The following is an 18,686-nucleotide window of genomic DNA, read 5'->3' as shown; positions in this document are numbered from 1 at the left end:
CATATTTAGGATATCACAGCATTGATTCAGTTCATTGTGTAATTTGCTGTGAGATTGAGCATTCAGATGTCACTTAATACTATAAGTACTTCTTATACTTTTATTTGATTTTAACAGGAACCCGTTGAAAAATGGCCGTTGTGCGATTGTCTGATCAGCTTCCATTCAAAAGGCTTTCCTTTAGAGAAGGCTCAGGCTTACACAGACCTCAGAAAACCTTACATCATCAATAATCTTGATATGCAATATGACTTACAAGTAAGTTTTTCCAGATTTTTGGAATTTCATTTTTAAAGTTGCATTGATTGTCATCAGCGTGATAGAAAACTTCATTGAAACAGTATTATAAATATGTAAAGTAACATACACAAAAGGGATTGGCAAAAAAACTGATTAGATGAGTAATGTTACCACCCTCAGAAAGTAAAATATTTACTCTGTGTATTTTAATTTTCTTTACGTTTTTTTCCATTTCAGGACAGAAGAGTAGTTTACAAGATATTGGAACGAGAGGGAATAGAATTGCCAAGATTTGCCATCTTAGACAGAGATTCCAAAGACCCCTCTAGTAAGTACTTTATTACCATGAATGTTGTGGCCTAAAAGAGAAATTATTAACCATGTTCATACAGTAGTGTATACAGTAATCCTAGATCATTTGCACTAATTCGACCAAATGGGTGCAAATACATACGTACATTTAAAGTACACAAAACAAATAAAGACTAAGTTGTTAGCTTAGTCTGTGCTTCCTTTAGGCTACCTGAGATTTCGTCCATAGCCCAAGCTTGTCAATGAAAATGTACTGTAGCCTTAAAGATGTATAGAATCAAAATAAATGAGAATTTTCCATGTTGTTTTTCATGAACACAACCATCATGAAACATAAGACATTCAGATATTGTATTAAAAGTAATTTATGTATACAATATAATGAATGCTATGAATATAGAAGTTAAACGAGAAGATGAATTTACAGTGACCAGGTTACCGATAATGTTGAACAATAGAACACATGTAATTGCATTGCTAGTGCACCGCACATTCAGTAGCTACTCCTGTTATTTACTTTTTCTATGTATGACATTTTTTTACATAGAGTACTTTCAGTATACAGGCATATCATTTGCCAGTTAGTAAGTAAATATTGTACAGTTTACCCAGCCATAATGATTAGAAACAATTAAACAATAAGACTACTTTCAGTAAAACTTAGATTATTTTACTTTACAGTGTTCTCTCTCTCTCTCTCTCTCTCTCTCTCTCTCTCTCTCTCTCTCTCTCTCTCGGGTCTCTCACTCTCTCTCTCTCTCTCTCTCTCTCTCTCTCTCTCTCTCTCTCTCTCTCTCTCTCTCTCTCATTACAAGTCTTAGGAAAGCAATTTTAACACATTAAATCGTACATTTTGGGATGCTTACTTGAATTAGTATCATGCTGAAGAGGCATTGGACCACCTCAGTGTTTTTTTTTCAACTATGTAGTACATAACTTTGAATTTATAATACATGGGGAAGATCAAGTGATTATTGTATAATGCATATATGTACTAGTACTATATACGTACTACTGGTTCTATATATGTTTATAGTATATATATATGCTTCATCAAAGAATTTAAGTAAGAGAGAGATAATACATGCAGAATTAAAAGACGGAATAAAATATAGATAGTACAGCTGTGTTCAGAACTGATGCTAAATGACTGCATAGGGTTTCATTCAAAATTCACTATATAAAGTAAGGACTTTAGATAGAAGACAAATGTCAAAGAAAATTAGAAGAAAAACATTTTAATCATAAAGAAAGCTATGTATATACTGTATTTATACAGTATATACATACATTTTTCTTTGTTTGTGAACTTTTGTATTTACATTAATAACTGTTTTTTCAGAGCGTGAACTAATTGAAGGAGAAGATCATGTTGAAGTAAATGGTGTCATATTCAACAAACCTTTTGTAGAAAAGCCAGTTTCTGCAGAAGACCACAATATTTACATCTATTACCCTACATCTGCTGGAGGTGGATCACAAAGGCTATTCAGGAAGGTGTGTACATCATCATCTCACTACAAATTAGCATCATGCTCAGAATACCAGGTGGAAGATTCCTCGGTCTCCACTCTTTTATGGTATCTTCAGGTAGGGTTAGGACAGCTGGAAAACATTTCATCGCCATTGGTCTCAGTTTTTGTCTGTTGCTGTTACCTGACCTTCTATCCCTTTGATGAATTTGCAAGCAGCAGTTAGAAGTCTGTATGTGAAACATTTAAAGTTCCCTATTAATTGAGCATTGCATGCGAAGGGAGTGTTAAATGCTAGACCTCTTTTTAGCTTTTTGAAGCCCTTTGCTCACTTAGATTTTTACTGAAGCTACTCATAGCACCATTTTGTAAATATGAAAGATTAAAGAATCCTAACACTTTGGCATCTTCTGATATTATTACAGTTTATCGCTTGCAAGTTTTTCAAGTATACTCTGAGGTAAGATGTTTTTCCAGTGGGTTTTTATCAGCGAGACATATTAAATTCATTAGGTATCATTTTCTTCCTCGGTCTTATTATACTGAATAATATTTTCCAATTGGTTTTTATTACAGTTCAACATCTTAAATTCATTAGGTGTAATTTTTGTACTCAGTTTTATCATACTGAAAACTTTATGCTTGTCAGAAAAATAACCTAAAATGATCGAACACTTAATAGAAAGGGTAAAGTTATGCAGTTTTACATTACAGATGTTAAGAACTAAATTTCGAGTCTGGGAGGCATAACTGTCTTAGTGCGTACACAGACTGATACTCATTACAGCATATATTTGAAATGCCTATAAAAATGTTATTGGTAAATCAAATTTAAGTACTGTAATTGTCACTTTCTTAAGATTTGTCAAGAGATGCAAACTAAAAAGCAGTAAAACTTTTTCCTCAGTTGTACAAGAGTATATACTATAGTGAACCCCCCATATTCGTGGATTTCTTTCTAGAACATATACCCCCATTATTCGCAGAAGATTCACCTATTCGCTGTGTTTTTCCATGAGAAATATCCACAAATTCCTGTTTTTTTATCAATTTCATCATAAAATGCACTTTTTGTGATAAAACTATTAAAAAACCAGGTATAAACATTTATAGTGGGTTTTTCTTGAGTTTTAACTAACAAAATAGGCAGTTTTAAGCATTTTCATACGGGTTTAACTATTCACGGATTCTAGCTATTCCCGAGGGGGTTTGGTACACATCCGCCACGAATAAGGGGGGAACACTGTAGTTGGGCTTATATTTTGCTTGTAAATGCAACATGAATATAAGAAAATTGTCACAGGAAATCCTCAGTTAATAAAATGATTTTTGGGTAGTATGGTAGTAATCGCTATAGCTATTCTACCCTTATCACTGTTAAATGCATTAGGTTAGTCAGTCGAGTTACAATTTGGAGTACTTTGAGTACTGTAAATTATATTTTCTTTTAGCTCCCATTACCATCAAGCATGTATAGTGAGCCAATGAAGTCAAGCACATTTAACTATTGTCTTTCCTTCATTAGAATGGATGGCTCCAGAGATTGTAAACCCTTCAGTTCTCAGGGCACCCTTTTAGGAAGAGGCTGTGCTCTACTTTGCCCTAGTTATACATCACCTCTGGTCAAGAACTTGCACATAACTAATTTAATTCATTTGTTAGACCAAGAGAGGCATAGTGAATGAGCCCCCTGTGCATTAGCATCATTATACTCCTACCCAGAAGACTTTTGGGCAGCATCTTCATCCTATCAGTTCTTACAAAGCATATACTATTCAAAAACTTCATTTCCAGAGTTTCATGCTTTTTTTTTAACTGTTGATATCTGCACTTCATCTCGATAAAGAAGCATTGTTTAGCAATCCCATCATAGTCTCATAGGCCTCTTTGTGAATAGTCATATCTTTCCAGTTTTTTTGCACACACCTCTCTACCTACTTGCTTCGTATATTTCACCTCATCTCATTTTACATCCTATCATTATCTGTAATATTTACATATAAAAAACAAATCATCCATGTTCATCCCCCAACGTTCCATATTATCATTTATTGCTTCCTAATTTTGGTTTCCATTTACCCTCGTGATAAATTTAAATAAGTTTCAAGGATCCATAATTTACAAAAAATCAGACAAATTTTGCTAGGTTTGTTTATATACAGACTAAGTACATACCATGAAGAGGATACAATTTTAGATAAGAAACTAATTAAGAACCAAAATAATGTAGATTTGTTACTATAGTTAAAAAGTTTAAGGAAAAGAAACTGGGTAATAGGTTGGATTAATATATATTAAAATGTTATAGTGACTATTAAGTAAAAATGTGAAAACATTATCAGCAGATCTCTCTCCATCCCTCCCCTCTCCTCATCCTCCCCCCCGTCTCTCCTCTCCTCTCTCCTCTCTCTCTCTCTCGTCTCTCTCTCTCCCTCGGTCATCTCTCTATCTCTCTCATCGTCCCTCGTCTCTCTCTCTCCTAAGAGTTTCTTTACCTTGTAGATAACTTATCTCCTAAGGAAATTTTATTAGTACTATATATGCCTTCTATGACCAGAATTCAAATTTATCCATCTTTTTGGGTTGAAACTAGGATGACGCCCAGCCCATTTTGTTTTGTGAGAAGGCAAGAAGACAGTATTTAGTATTGTTGTTCAAGGTCATAGGGATTGTTTGCTCTGTAGATGAGGCCTGGCTCGATCACATGACTGTCAGCATGGCAAAGAGAGTTTTTTTTAGATCCAGCAGAGAACACTGGTGCTGCCTTGTCATCAACCAGTGCCAGTTCTTCCACGACCATCAAGTTTTTGATGCTGTAATATCTTAGGTTAGCTAGCCAGCATTCTTTTATTTCCCAAACAATTCTTTCATCAATCCCTACATAATTTTGTCATCAACAGGGATGAATGTTAGTGACATCTTTTAGCCATCAGCATAATTTTATAGTGCTTGATTCATCCATGCCTAACTTTCAGTGTACTGATGTCAGAGCCGATAACATTTTTCAAAAGTCCTAGGGTTCATAGTTTTCCCTCAAAGTTGGCATTTTATACCTCTTCTTCACTGGTGAGGTACTTTTTTTTTTATCAACTCAGAAATCTTAGCAACTCATTGAAACAAAAGGTGCACATAGCATGAAGCTGTATATGACATACATGGACCAGGAAAAAAACCTATAATAGAACTGATTAGAGGTAGTGTGGCAGGTGTTAAATTAGACAGAGACACAAATTTGTGGGCTAACAAATTAAGTTGGGAATATATTGGTGCATTGTTGATGTTTGCAGAAGATACAGTTCCAATTAGGATAGTGAAGGGAATCTGCAGAAACAGTGAAAGTTTCAAGTTCAAGAGGAGAAGCTTGAGAGTACATGTAAGCTAGTGAGGTTATGTGGTCATATATAAGCAAGGAAGATGGAGCAACTAATGCTAATATTGATGATGCAAGAATAGAAGCTATTGGTTCTTATAGGTCATTGGGAGCTACTATGGTGTTTGATGGTAGAATGAAAAAATGAGAATAGTAGGTGAATTTCAAAACACATGACACAAGGAAGACAGAAGAGTGTCTGCAAAAGATTGGCAAGAGACTTGGCGTGACTGTGGTGTCCAGTACGTACGTGAATGTATGAAGGATTTGTTGAGTCAATTCTCCTGCATGGAAGTGAAGTTAGTGAAGTTTGAAGAAAAGGTTGATGCTCTCGATGAATTACCTGCATAGTATATTATATAAGAATTGAAAGGATGTATAATCTGGAAATATGTAGAAGTGCTAAAAAGGCTAGGAAAGGTGCCAGGATCGATCAGTGCTTTTAGTTGACTTGGTTATTTGAAAAAAATGGATGATGATAGGTTGCTGAAAAGATTGTACAATTTGGAAGTTATAGGATGAAGGAGGAAAGGAAGATGTAAAAAGGAAACAACTTATGAAGAAATCCTAATGTCTTTAGCAGATGTTAAGAGGCCTTTGTGATGATGACAAATACATACTATATTATATCTCAAACGGGACCAGTAGATATTCTGTATATATCTTTCATCCTAAAAAGCAACGAATGCTTAAACACTATGCTATAATGGAGGGGAGGGGTCTTTTTTAGCTCTATAAAAATCTGTATGAGTTTCACAGATGTATGTGGGAGGGAGGGTAGATTTAAACCCTTCCTTGTGGATGAGTGGTTAAGTTAACCTTACTGTGACATATTGAATCCTACCACAGATGTCAAGGTTTCCTCTTTTGGGCTTAAATCTTTGTTGTAACAAGTCTGTCCAAGAAGTGTGAGAAAATTCAGAAGATAAGAAGTCATTGTGGCTATTTTAAATGCACTCACAAAGTCAAAGTTAAATATAGACAGTCTGTGTGGAGGAGAGTTTAATAGACTGCAAAAATATATGCAATATCATTAACCATAAAATTTATCAAAAATTCTTGGCAGCCTGATTGACAGTTTCTTTTATGGTAAAATTGAAGTACAGTACTGTTCTGCAGTAAAAACAATACTCTGTTTATATGTATTACTGCAGTCATAGAAAATATATGGAGGTTCTCGGAACTTGAGAATAAGTAACGAAAGTAAACAAGTCACTGTGGTTTAACCAAAGTTTCTGTAGGAATAGAGCAATAAATGGTTTCAAAAGATTATGAATTAGAATTCAACAAAAAGAATGGCATCATTCTGATATGTAATCAGGTACTATCAGCTTTTCCTATTGTAATTAAGCTTTCCAACACCTCTTAAAAGTGAAGAAAAATGGTAAAACTACGACAGATGTAGTGAGTATGCCCAAGGCTGTAGAAGGCAGTATTGCAGGCTTAAATAGTTTCCATGGAACATAGGGCAATTGACTGTATTATCTAAGATGACCCAGCTATCCCAAATAGTAACATCGATGCTCCCTTTAATCATGCAAAACAAATTTGAAATTATGGGAAAATATTTTGGTTATTGATCAAATTTGCTTAAAGACCAAATGGCAGTTTTTTTTAGGAGTTTTTCCTGTTGTAAAGTACTTCCTGTTGTAAAGTACTGTACTAGGTAATTATTTTTGCTTTTCTGTAATAAAGTTAAGAATAGTCAGTTCAGGTTTAGGATTATCATGATATACATAAATTATTTGCTGTTATTTGTATGTAATGTCGTGCTTGCTTTGATTTTTATTTGACAACAACACAAGTTACAGGAAATGTGATGTCTTTTTAGGCTTCAGTTAGAATTGGTGACCGATTAAACTACATTCTATGATAATATTAATATTAATAAAGATAGTAATAGTGTTAGATATTGATCATAAATGTTACAGATATTTTCTCTGTTCAAAGTGCCAGTTTTTGTGATTCTTTAGTCTTGAACTCAAAATGAGTGCATTTGTAATATTATGGTTTTATTTTTATCTGTAACACCTTAGTGAAGTAACCCTTTCACAGTTTTGAGTGTTCTCTTTTCAAGGTGTTTGCTGTTATTTAACATCTTACTCATCCTTCAGACTCACAACAACACTTACTCATCCTTAGACTCACAAACAACACTCGGTCATTGGAACTGAATAGCTAGCTCTCTTGTTAGGTTTCCAATGAAATATTTGTCATTTTGCACTCCACATTTTTCCATTAATCCCCTGTAACTGCATCAGCTAGCAAATTTTGAATTTTATACCGTGTGATTTCATTCTCATGTATCTTGCTGCTTGAAATGCTTTTAGTAGAGAATCGTCAAAATGATGTACTACTTTGCAAATCAATTCTTCTATATATTGTTTTCATATGCTATACCTTTGGAATTGTAGCTTTTAATACATGCAAGGATTCTTTTTAGAATTATAAGCATTAATGGTGTATCTTATTGTAAAATCAAGTGGGCATTTTTCTCTCTCACACAGATTGGTTCCAGGAGTAGCGTATATTCCCCAGAGAGTAGAGTTAGAAAAACGGGTTCTTTTATATATGAAGATTTCATGCCAACAGACGGTACAGATGTCAAGGTAAGATGAAAACTTATTTTATGTGCTAAAATTTTTTAAATTTATTCTGGGATATGGAAAATAAATATCTAATGTTTCTGTTATATCCACTTGATGACTTCTCTAGAAGAGAGACAATTGTTTTGTTTTTTGTAAGACATTTATGCATTCATGTCTGTTGTTTCACCATCAGAAATCCATTATATTAATGTAGCCTTATGTGTGTTGTACCAGCTTTCGGACACTTTACAGAAGAGATCCTTCAGTTCCAGCCAGTTGGGGCTCTACCAGCCCTAAGGGGACAGTCCGAGTCACTGTTTGTGTATCTGCCATTTTGTAAACACATTGCAGCAAATCTCCTGTATTAATTGTTTTCTTCACACTCCCCTTCATATTTTTGTCAGTTTCCAAACATGATTTTCAGACATTTAAACCACAAATCTGTTATCCACTTCATACTATGGTCCTGTTGGAGTGCAGAGCAAATGTTTTGAGTCTCTGAAAGGAAGGGTCATTGTCTTTATCTGTATTTATGTTTAATCAGTCTAAATAGTGTAGTTTCAACCATGATAGTAACAAGATTTTAGTCGATTTCTTGATCCCTTCTTAGTCCTTAGAAATTTGGGTACTGCATGAACATTCTTCAAAAAATTCTTTAGCCCTGCCATGGCCTGGCTTTAGTCATCTATCCTCAATGAAAATTAAGTGAAGTAATAGGTATTTGTTGTAATTTATTCATTGTTTTCAAAAACAAAATTGTTTTTCATATAAAAACCTATTACCTTACTAGAATTCCCCCTGCCCCATCCTCTCTTTGCCTTATAGCAAGTTCAGACAACACAGGCACTGATTTAGTCTACCATCAGAGGGCAGGTAGAACCAGAATGCATGGACTGCTATCAGGAACTGAAGAATCTCTTCTGTTAAGTGTGATCGTTTGTTCAGACACACATACGGTTATAGTATTGAAATGGGATTATGCTTCAAAGAGTTGATTTTAATTTTAAAATGTCTGTTTTTTTATAGGTTTATACAGTAGGTCCTGATTATGCTCATGCAGAAGCTCGAAAATCTCCAGCCCTTGATGGAAAGGTAGAACGTGATAGTGAAGGCAAAGAAGTACGATATCCTGTTATATTATCCAATGCAGAAAAGTTGATAGCAAGAAAAGTCTGTATTGCCTTTAAGCAAACTGTGTGTGGATTTGATTTGTTAAGGTAGGTTTGTTGAAATTTTGTTTGCGTATTTTTTACTTTTTGTCATACTCTGCCAGTAAAAGAGTAAATTATGAAACATATACATACTGAGAACTGATCTCTTCTGTTTAGCATAGCTGGAGTTATGTAAACACACAAACTGACCATAATTGCCCGTTGATTACATAATGTACTGAATACTTTGTATATTTCTTTCTTCATTTGATATGTAAACATATTACTTTATAGTAATATGTTTCCATTCCAAAGACCTTGTTTACATTTTTAATCCATATAACTACTCCAGCTGAATTTCTTATCCATGAGGTTCTTCTGACCAAATGTTACATATACTACTTATACCATTTATCCAACCATTTTCTGTTACTTTCTGTCTGTGGTGTTGACTAACTCAGTATAACAACTGTCCTATTTATCACTTTCCTATTTTGAGTATCGTTTTATTTAAATGAGGTACGGTAGTCTCAAGGATGTAGATAAATTAATGGTACTTAATGCAGCTACTTTTATATTTCAGGGCCAATGGAAAATCGTATGTTTGTGATGTCAATGGGTTTAGTTTTGTAAAAAACTCATGTAAATATTATGATGACTGTGCAAAAATACTTGGAAATATGATCCTAAGGGAATTGGCTCCAACCTTTCACATTCCATGGGCAATGCCCTTTCAATTGGATGATCCTCCAATAGTACCAACAACTTTTGGCAAAATGTAAGTATATTCATAATACTACTATGTAGAACAGTGCTATTTTTTATTGTTTATGATCTGGGAAGAATGTACAGTACGCATAGTTGTATGTTAATGAATTTTGTTCATGAAATGATTATATACGTAGGCATAGAAACACCTCTACAGTATCTTACTATAATTATAGTAATTTTTATGGAATTTCACTTGTCAAGTACTGTGTTCTTCAGATGTTAATTTAATGTTTCTCTTCCATCCTTTAGTTTTATTGTAGTTAAAAGGAAATGTTCTTCAAACCTTTATTATTTTGTAGGTTGATTTCACATTTTAAGTTTTGCTCATATAATCAGATTGTTTACTTGATTAATGCCAAAGTTAAAATGATATTTAATGGCATTTACTCATTTTATTTTAGCAGTGGCAATGTATGTGTAAATTGAGATTTATACTGTACTCTGAACTAAAACATTTATATGGAGCAGCAGGTTGAAGGGAAAAGTGTTGACCAGAAGCTAGAATACTTGCATCAAAGGTTACTACAGTTGCTGACCAGATGTGCTAAGGGGATATCTTGAAGGTTGGACTGTAGGGAGAATGAATAATTTTTTTAATTAGAAGTTAATTTAGGGCATTTCCTCTTCAATGCAAAGTACTTCTGATAGGGAGAGGCATCAGGGATGGTCTTGTCTAGAATTTCTTTTGTGAAGATCTCCAGGCAACTATCAGATAACATTAAAGGCTGGCCAATTGGCTCTGAGAGAAGATTTGCATGATGTGGTAATCCCTCGCACCATAATTAGCCTAATCTTTGTCCCCACCTGTCACCTGGCTAAAAGACTTAAAGTCAGGGGCCTTTCATCCCTTCCTGCTACAGCATCATCTCTTCTGCTGAGTCCCTTCAGCTGATTCAAAACAACTTTGAAGAAGCCCCTCTAGCATTTGGATCCCATCCAATAACCAAGAGACATTTGGGCTCTTCTTGGAGTGCATTGAAGAGTAAGTCTTAACAAGGTAGACATTCTCATTTTAGATTGCAGATGATGTGTAAAAATATCCAACGACAAAAAAAATTCTACACCTCAAGGATACCTTTCAAGAGAAGTCTGGTATGTGCTTTGCTATAGAAAGGAGTACTGTACCCAGTATCTTCAAGTACCCCTCATGTTAGCCTGTCTACATCTGCCTTGCACTCTCACTGCATTAGTTGTGCTGCTACCCACAAGGAACTTAACAAAGCCACCTAATAACTTTTGGATAAGATTTTTCAGCACTTGATCAAATGGTATTAGTAACCAAGATAGTGACCTGGCCAGTGATAGAGACACCAAAACATTATACTATGCAAATTATATGTCTGTGGCAATAAAAAACAATTGAGAGGATTATTAGGGATTTCTTAAAACAATTTTAACCCTGCCAAAACTATCATGTGATGCAAGCCAGGAAGATGGAAGGTGCTATGCTCAGAAACAACACCTTTCAGCTAGTCAAACTCTGAAGGTCCAACCTGGTACACAGGCACACTTTCCAAAAGGAGGTCTGGGTGCTTACACAAAGCCTCAAATATTAGGTGACAAGGACATGTGTGTCAAGATGTTTCACTCATCATTTCCCATAGGTCACCACCATGATCTACATGTAGCTCATGAGGAATTCTTGTTTGTGACTGAAATTATAGACTGTTAGACCAGACTTTGGCATCTCTCCTTGTTTAGAGTCCTTTGCATGAAAGAGGAAAAGTCCACAGTAAACCAGTACAAAGAATAACTCAGCCTCCTAATATGCAATCATCTGATACCCCAGTTCCACACAGTAACTGCTCTGGATCTACAAACCCATACTCTCGTATGACTTGTCAGTGCCTTCTGCTAGACTTAATCCCCAACCAAACATTTCGATTGACACTTTTCCCTGTATCTGTCACAAAAGATAGTATTCATTATATATATCTATATCTCTATCTATATATATATATATATATATATATATATATATATATATATTATATATATTTATATTAATATCCTATATACACAGATATATAGCATATACATATATATCATATTATATATATTTACTTATATATATTATATATATATATATTATATATATATTCTATATAGATATTAATATATTATATAATATAATCTATATATATGTGTGTGTGTATGTGTGTATATGTGTGTGCATGGATGCATTTATATGGATTTATGTATGTTATGTATTTATGTATCATGTATGTATGTACAAATATCTCATCATATTTAATCCCTTGCTCTTCCAGGATGGAATTGCGGTGTGTAGTGGCTGTTATTAGGCATGGTGACAGAACTCCAAAGCAGAAAATGAAGATGGAGGTTAGGCATCCAAAGTAAGTACAGTTGTAATATGATATACTGTATTAATTTTAATAGTTAGTATATGTATTGTTGTAGCAAGAGGAGGAGGTATTTGAAATGTGTCTATGTATATGCAGGGTTTTGAATATTTGTTAAATGATTGACTCGATCCCTCATACATGTACAACTCTTCATAGTTATATTTCTTTTGAAGTTTTAGATTAAAGAATGTAATAAAGATATTATGATTATTTGGAATGTGTTTAACTAAAAATTTTTTGAATGCAAATTTAATGCTGCCTCATTGGTAGTATTAAGTTATACTATAGTCAAACCAGAATGTCTTGGCGAGTGGTCATTTTACCCATAAGGAAACTTACCTACTTAAACCTAAAACCTTAGCAGTAAACGTGGATTAAGCGCATAGATGGAGTGTTCGCTCTGTATTTATCCCGGATTTGATTTTCATTTCTTCTAAATGCGACCTCGAGTAGCCTTTGCATGTCGTGTGTGTTTTTGTGTGCGTGCATTTAGACTGAAGAGGAATTATTAGTACACACATACATATATAAATAACTGCTAAAATGGAATAGGGATAATAATCACTGGCTTTAATTATGGCATTATTACAAGATCTGTGATTATTATTTCAAAAAAACACAAAGAAAAGAAAATCATCAAGATTCAAAATGTACTCTTTGTTTCTTAGAAAATGAAGTACAGTAAATGACAGATCTCGGGTAAAGTCATAAGAGAGGGATTAACCATGAGGCTGAGATTAAAAAAGATAAATAGATCTGGCAGAGCTGTATTCTTTTCCTGGCCCCACCCTAGAGAACTTAGAATCTTGAAAAGACATTTTATATTTTAACATCTAAAACGATAGAGCCTATTAAAGAAACAGAAAGGCAAGGTATGGTTGACCCTTCACAGCGTACAGATGTAGAGATTTCATAAGAGATAGCCTTTTATAATTTTTTAATTGCACTACCTACCCCAGAATAAGACTGTCTCCAAACTCCCTATAAGCCAAGTTGATTTTACGGAAAGATTTTATCGGTTACTGGGGGTCACGTCTTTAAAGGATTGAAATTCGTCTATATGTGACAGTGTTTTGTATATGTACATTGTCATTCACTCGGCTCACCTTGTAAAGAAAGTACTCGCAGACGTGTTCTCTTGTGTTTTCAGCCAGGTCACTCACATAGTACGTTCACAATTACTTTGCGAGAGAAAAGGTCAACAATGGGCCCTTGACCAATGTGACAAGAGTTTACGATCGGGTATGTGAGGCTACCAATATTCCAGATGTAAATTATTCATAATAATTTATAATAAGGAAAAAAGAGAAAAGTAAGAAACGAAAGTGTGGGTGGAGGAATTGGTCTCGCACCATCCAGTTCAGAACTTAATCCGGCTTTACTAATAAACCAATGACATTTTTCCCTTTTGTCTACAAAGGAAAAGACCCTAAACTTTTAGATTCAAATATGAAGCATTCTGATGACACCTCCTGTTATCCAGCACGAGATTTTGGTTTGACTATACGTACCTGGATTATGTTAGAGTTGGTGTTTCTGAAACATAGAAGAAGTATATATTAATTTGAAATAGACAAATTTTTCTTATTTCTCCATCAGAATTTTAAAGCATCCTCCCCACTTCTTATTTTTATTGCAAACATAGAGAAAGTGGAATATCTTCTGTAGTTTCGTGCGTTCTCGAATTTTGTAGAGATGATAAATATATACATAATAGTATGTGTGTTGAAGAGAGGAAGCTGAACATCATGGCAACTTGTGCAACCTGAGTAAAGGGGTAAGGCATAGTAGAGGACTGTAAAGTACAAAGAGTGATTTTATTTGATGGGAAAAAAAGATATAGTACGTACAGGAGTGAGGTAGGATTAGCCCTGGTTGCATGAGGAATTCTGTTGGAACATGTGAAACATAGTTGAAACAAGGCAAGTCATGAAGAAAATACTGTTAATAAGTGAATATGTTCCAGCTAACAAAAATGTGAGAGGAAAAGAAAATATTTTTAGGAAAATTTTACTTTTGCTTAGCTTGTTGTGGTCATAAAAGGAACATGTTTGGCAAGAAAGAAAGATGCTAAGTAGCTAGTCTGACTGTTTAAACAAATGGTATGAGAGAGATTTAGTGCTTAAGAGCTTTGAATAGCCTGTGAAAATTAGAGTAATGAGTATCTTTTAGAGAATTTTGAAGGCTCTTGATGTTTTAAGGTTCTGTGTGGTTTTGAAAGGTTATACAGGACATTTGATCATTTTACTAAGCACAAAAAATATGAAAGAGTTGATTTGATGGATGTACATACAAGACAAGGGTTGGTTGACAGATCCACTCATTGCATGGTAGACAATAAAGTGAGAAATGTTACTCAGACAAGTAATCCAGAGAAGAAATCCAGAATAGAATACTTATATGTATATACTTATATGGAAAACTCATGATAGAATTGAGAGTTGTGATGTGGAAAGTTTGAAGGATGTTACTTTGAGATTTAATTTTGTGAAGCTTGTGTAATGAATATTTTGTATGGATTGGATGATGGGGGAAGGGAATGGTGTTCTTTCATTAGTTTCCTTCATCACCCCATTTATCTTTTAGGTGCAAGAGTTTTTGAGGAGAGATGGCTGTATGAATGTATAATCTTTCTGAAACTTAATGAATTTTTGGAAAATAATGTTACAATTTTTATATATAAAGGACAGTACTGTAAATGGTAATAATTACATATAGAAGTTAACAGGTATTATGTAAATGATAATACATACATAATATGTAGTTTAATGCATGTGCATATAACATCTTAGATTTATGTCCTTTCTGAATGGAAGCTAACCTAGTCATCATTGAATTCAAGCTAAGCTCTCTTTGTTTCAAAGCTCACTGTTTTATTTTGACTTTACTCCTGTTTTGATAGCAAATAAATTATGCAAGATGTACAATATTATATTTGTGATTAACTAAATTATATTCATATAATAATTTTGTGTACTGTTTCTTTCTACCACAGATTTTTTGAGCTTTTTGCTAAGTATGATGGCTATAAAGATGGCCATGTCAAATTAAAGAAGCCCAAACAACTGCAAGAAGTGCTTGATATAGCAAGAGCACTTCTAGCAGAAATTGAACAGAAGAGAGCAGACCCTGAGACAGAAGAGAAGAAAGGCAAATTAGAGCAGCTGAAGAGTGTGCTGGAAATGTGAGTTGTGGGTTTCTTCTAGCATGCCTTAATACTTTTTTTTTCTGTACATATTGTATGTAGCTTTTGTATGACTGCACGTAGCCAGCCTCCTTGCCTTCAGTTTAAAATTAATCAGTTGTGTGATTTTTATTCTTTTGGTTTTTTTTTTAAGTTGATTATTCTTTAGTTTCTTGTGGCATACTTTCAGTGTATTTTTATTTTGTTTTGTAATGACTTCCAAGTGAATGTAAGAAAAAGGAGCTCTATAACATTTTGTCAGCATTCACTTGCCCTAAGTGTTGTTAACTGTCCAAAAGTTTATGACATGTTTTTCATACAATGTGACTTGTCTATCAGTTGTGGTTCCCTCTGTTTGAATATTATTATTTTGAGAATCTTACAATACTTATTTTGAGGAGTTTTGTTTTTCTATATGAAATGAAATTCGAAGTATAATGCAGATGCTTTCTTTTTATTCACACAAAGAATGATCATGTGACTGATTGCATATCATACATATGTGTGTATTGCAACTGAATAGGAGAGAATTTTTATCAGTTTATTGAGTGCTTAGATTATTTTGAGATTGGACTATGAATTTTTAGAAATTTGTGTTAACTATAGAATTGTATGAATTAGCTTTCAGGATTCATTATCTTTTAAAAGAGAGCCTTGTTATAGTATGCTAGCATCAGTTTTTAGAAGGCTAGCTTTCTTGTATCACAGAAGATACAGCTACGCATATTTAGTGTTGCCGAGCCAGTAATAATAGTAATGTATGCAATTGTCATTACAGAATACCTACATTATTTATTTCAGAATTTTTTTTTTACAATTAATGCAAATTTTGAAGAGCTGAGGAATGGGTGGTATTGCCTGGAAGGTTACATTTTCACTTTTAGGGAAAAAGGTTTCAGGATCTTAGGCATCATGTTTTCACAAATGATTTCTGTAGTTAGACATTCTTATGTATGGTACAGAACTCATAGAAGTATTTTCAGGCATCTTTATTTTTCTGTGTATGAAAAATTAAACCATAGTTATGTGCTTATCCTATATTTCTAATCTCATTATCTTTCAATCCATGACTGGGAAATTTTCAGTCCATTTTCATATGTATTGAATAAGAATTTCATAATATGTGCATTTAGACATGCTGCAAATGTGGCTACATACATTGCGTTATTAAATATTTTAATCAAGTATTCCTATGATGTATGCTAAGCTGGTGATTGAATTTAGGCGATTAATGTGGTATATGAATTTTATATTTCATAGGTGAAAACTATTGAAATATTCAAGTATTTTATCCTCAGGATCTGTTCTACTTGTATTTTGTGTTTATTGCCATGTTCTTTACAGATTTCTAGCAAGTCGTCTTGTTCAGTGGAGAATTGTTGGTCTCTTGTTCTTTTGCAACTAATGCCAAGATAACCAAAGCATAGCAAATGTAATTAGTTCCCTTTAGTCCAAGATAGTTGGTACTTTGATAAGTTGGTACTTTGATCCTTTTTGCTTGTGCATGAACCCTGCCAGATTATATGCTCTCTAGAATTGAGTTTATTAGGTTAATGAGTCTTGATTATTAGTCATCTTTCTTACTGTTGTGAAGATCGTTGGTTATTACTCTGCTTCAGGTCTGTTGGTTTTGAGGTGAGAGGGCAAGCAGAGGAAGTGGTTGCTTTCTAAGATGCTTTTAGACATTCTTCCTCATTTGTTTATAATTTGTTTCTTTACTGTCAATTCATGTCTTCTTTTGAATTTTCAGAAAGTGCTTCTTCTAGACATAGTTTTAAATTTTACATCTTCATTTTTGGTTTACTCATGAAAAATATGATCTGATTTTTATGAATGCAGATCAGAATCCATGTTTGGCCTCAAAGGATCTACAACTATTTTCGTATTGGTCTCACACCATCAGCTTCCGCAAGCACGTCCTCTGGTATCAGCACCTTGTGCAAAGAAAAGGTCTTAAATGGATGTTACACAAAAGTGTAAATCCCATTCTACGAGCTATAAGAAGCTCATCGCTAGAATGTATTGCTGATGAACAGTGCTGAGTTTCTACTAAGTAAATTGGCTGAATGATGACTAAGTTTATGCTAATTCTTTGTTCCCTAAATGAAAATAAAACTTTTTATCTTTTAAAATGAAAATTAATAATTTTTATCACAAATCTGGCATCCATAAACCAGTGAACATACCAAGACAGATGGAAGAAAATTCTAATTTCAATTTAATCACTGTACTGTGTTGTACTGTACCATAATAATTTTTGTACTCATCCTTATTACAAGTCTTGGGAGATATCGAGTTAACTTCAGCAAAACATTCATTAGTAAATGATAGATAAATATATATTTTCTTTCCATACCTAGTGTGCTTGAGATGAGTTTCAGATGTGCTTTTGCTCATGATCTACTTTTCAAGTCCTAGTATATTTCATTTGAAGTACTTGAATACATGCATGACAACATTTCATGGAGATACTTGTAAAAAGTTAATGTAGATTATCTTAGTAAGTAGTGTGAGCTGTATTGTAGGCATTTATTCTGAATAAAACCTTTATGCCAGCACACATTTCTGTAGTTGCATGAATGGCAAGTATCTAATAGCAGCATTCTCCTCTGACATTTGAAAACTATTCTTATCTTTTATTTAGCATGGCACCCACTGTAATTGCATCACTTGAGACAATGTTTATTAGCACATAAGAAGTCACAGTCTTCATGCATACAAAACTAGTTTCATTCTTATGTATCATCATTGCTATTACCATCACTTTCATTATCATCCTAAATGTGAGGATAGCCCCACTCCCCTTTCATATTAGTAACCTCATCTTTTTATTATGAGGTATGTTGTATGTATAGTTAGGTAACATTTGTATCATTTTATATAATTCTGTGAATAATATTTTTATAGATAACATAATCATTCATATTTGTTGTAGATATTTTGTAGAACTGTTTCATCAGTTTGGTGCATTTTGTATATTACCATTGAATATGTAAATTAAATTGCTTGTTTAATATCTTTTATTTTCCCTTAATTAGTTGTCAGCAAAGTTTTGTCACTGATTAGTATGCTTCAGAATGCAAAAATTAATTGAGTTGTTGCATGTTTGACCAGGATGTTTTGGTATCTGCTCATAGATACTTAGCATTGAACATGACCAATTCAGGAAAGAATACATATGCTGTAGAGAGAATGCTAAAATGAATGAGAGAAAAATGTTAGGCAAATACTT

General features: G+C 33.7%; 1 protein-coding gene across 7 annotated transcripts in view; it reads left to right on the top strand.

Moving 5' to 3' along the window:
• Window positions 1–18,468, top strand: part of LOC135207478 (inositol hexakisphosphate and diphosphoinositol-pentakisphosphate kinase-like) — a 173,083-nt gene extending 154,615 nt beyond the window's left edge. For 6 of the 7 annotated variants that reach the window (XM_064239225.1, XM_064239224.1, XM_064239230.1 and 3 more), the window contains 9 exons: window positions 118–258; window positions 478–568; window positions 1,895–2,142; window positions 7,902–8,003; window positions 9,009–9,199; window positions 9,717–9,911; window positions 12,175–12,261; window positions 15,266–15,454; window positions 17,294–18,468. In XM_064239225.1, coding sequence (XP_064095295.1) covers window positions 118–258; window positions 478–568; window positions 1,895–2,142; window positions 7,902–8,003; window positions 9,009–9,199; window positions 9,717–9,911; window positions 12,175–12,261; window positions 15,266–15,454; window positions 17,294–17,411 — 1,362 coding nt within the window. In that variant the 3' untranslated portion in view covers window positions 17,412–18,468. The remainder of the gene's footprint in view (window positions 1–117; window positions 259–477; window positions 569–1,894; window positions 2,143–7,901; window positions 8,004–9,008; window positions 9,200–9,716; window positions 9,912–12,174; window positions 12,262–15,265; window positions 15,455–17,293) is intronic. The other variant, XM_064239226.1, reaches the window with a different exon arrangement.
• Window positions 18,469–18,686: the final 218 nt, after the last annotated feature.

The sequence above is a fragment of the Macrobrachium nipponense genome, chromosome 32 (genome assembly GCF_015104395.2).
Source record: "Macrobrachium nipponense isolate FS-2020 chromosome 32, ASM1510439v2, whole genome shotgun sequence".
NCBI lineage: Eukaryota > Metazoa > Arthropoda > Malacostraca > Decapoda > Palaemonidae > Macrobrachium > Macrobrachium nipponense.
This window is presented reverse-complemented; position numbering and strand designations above follow the sequence as displayed.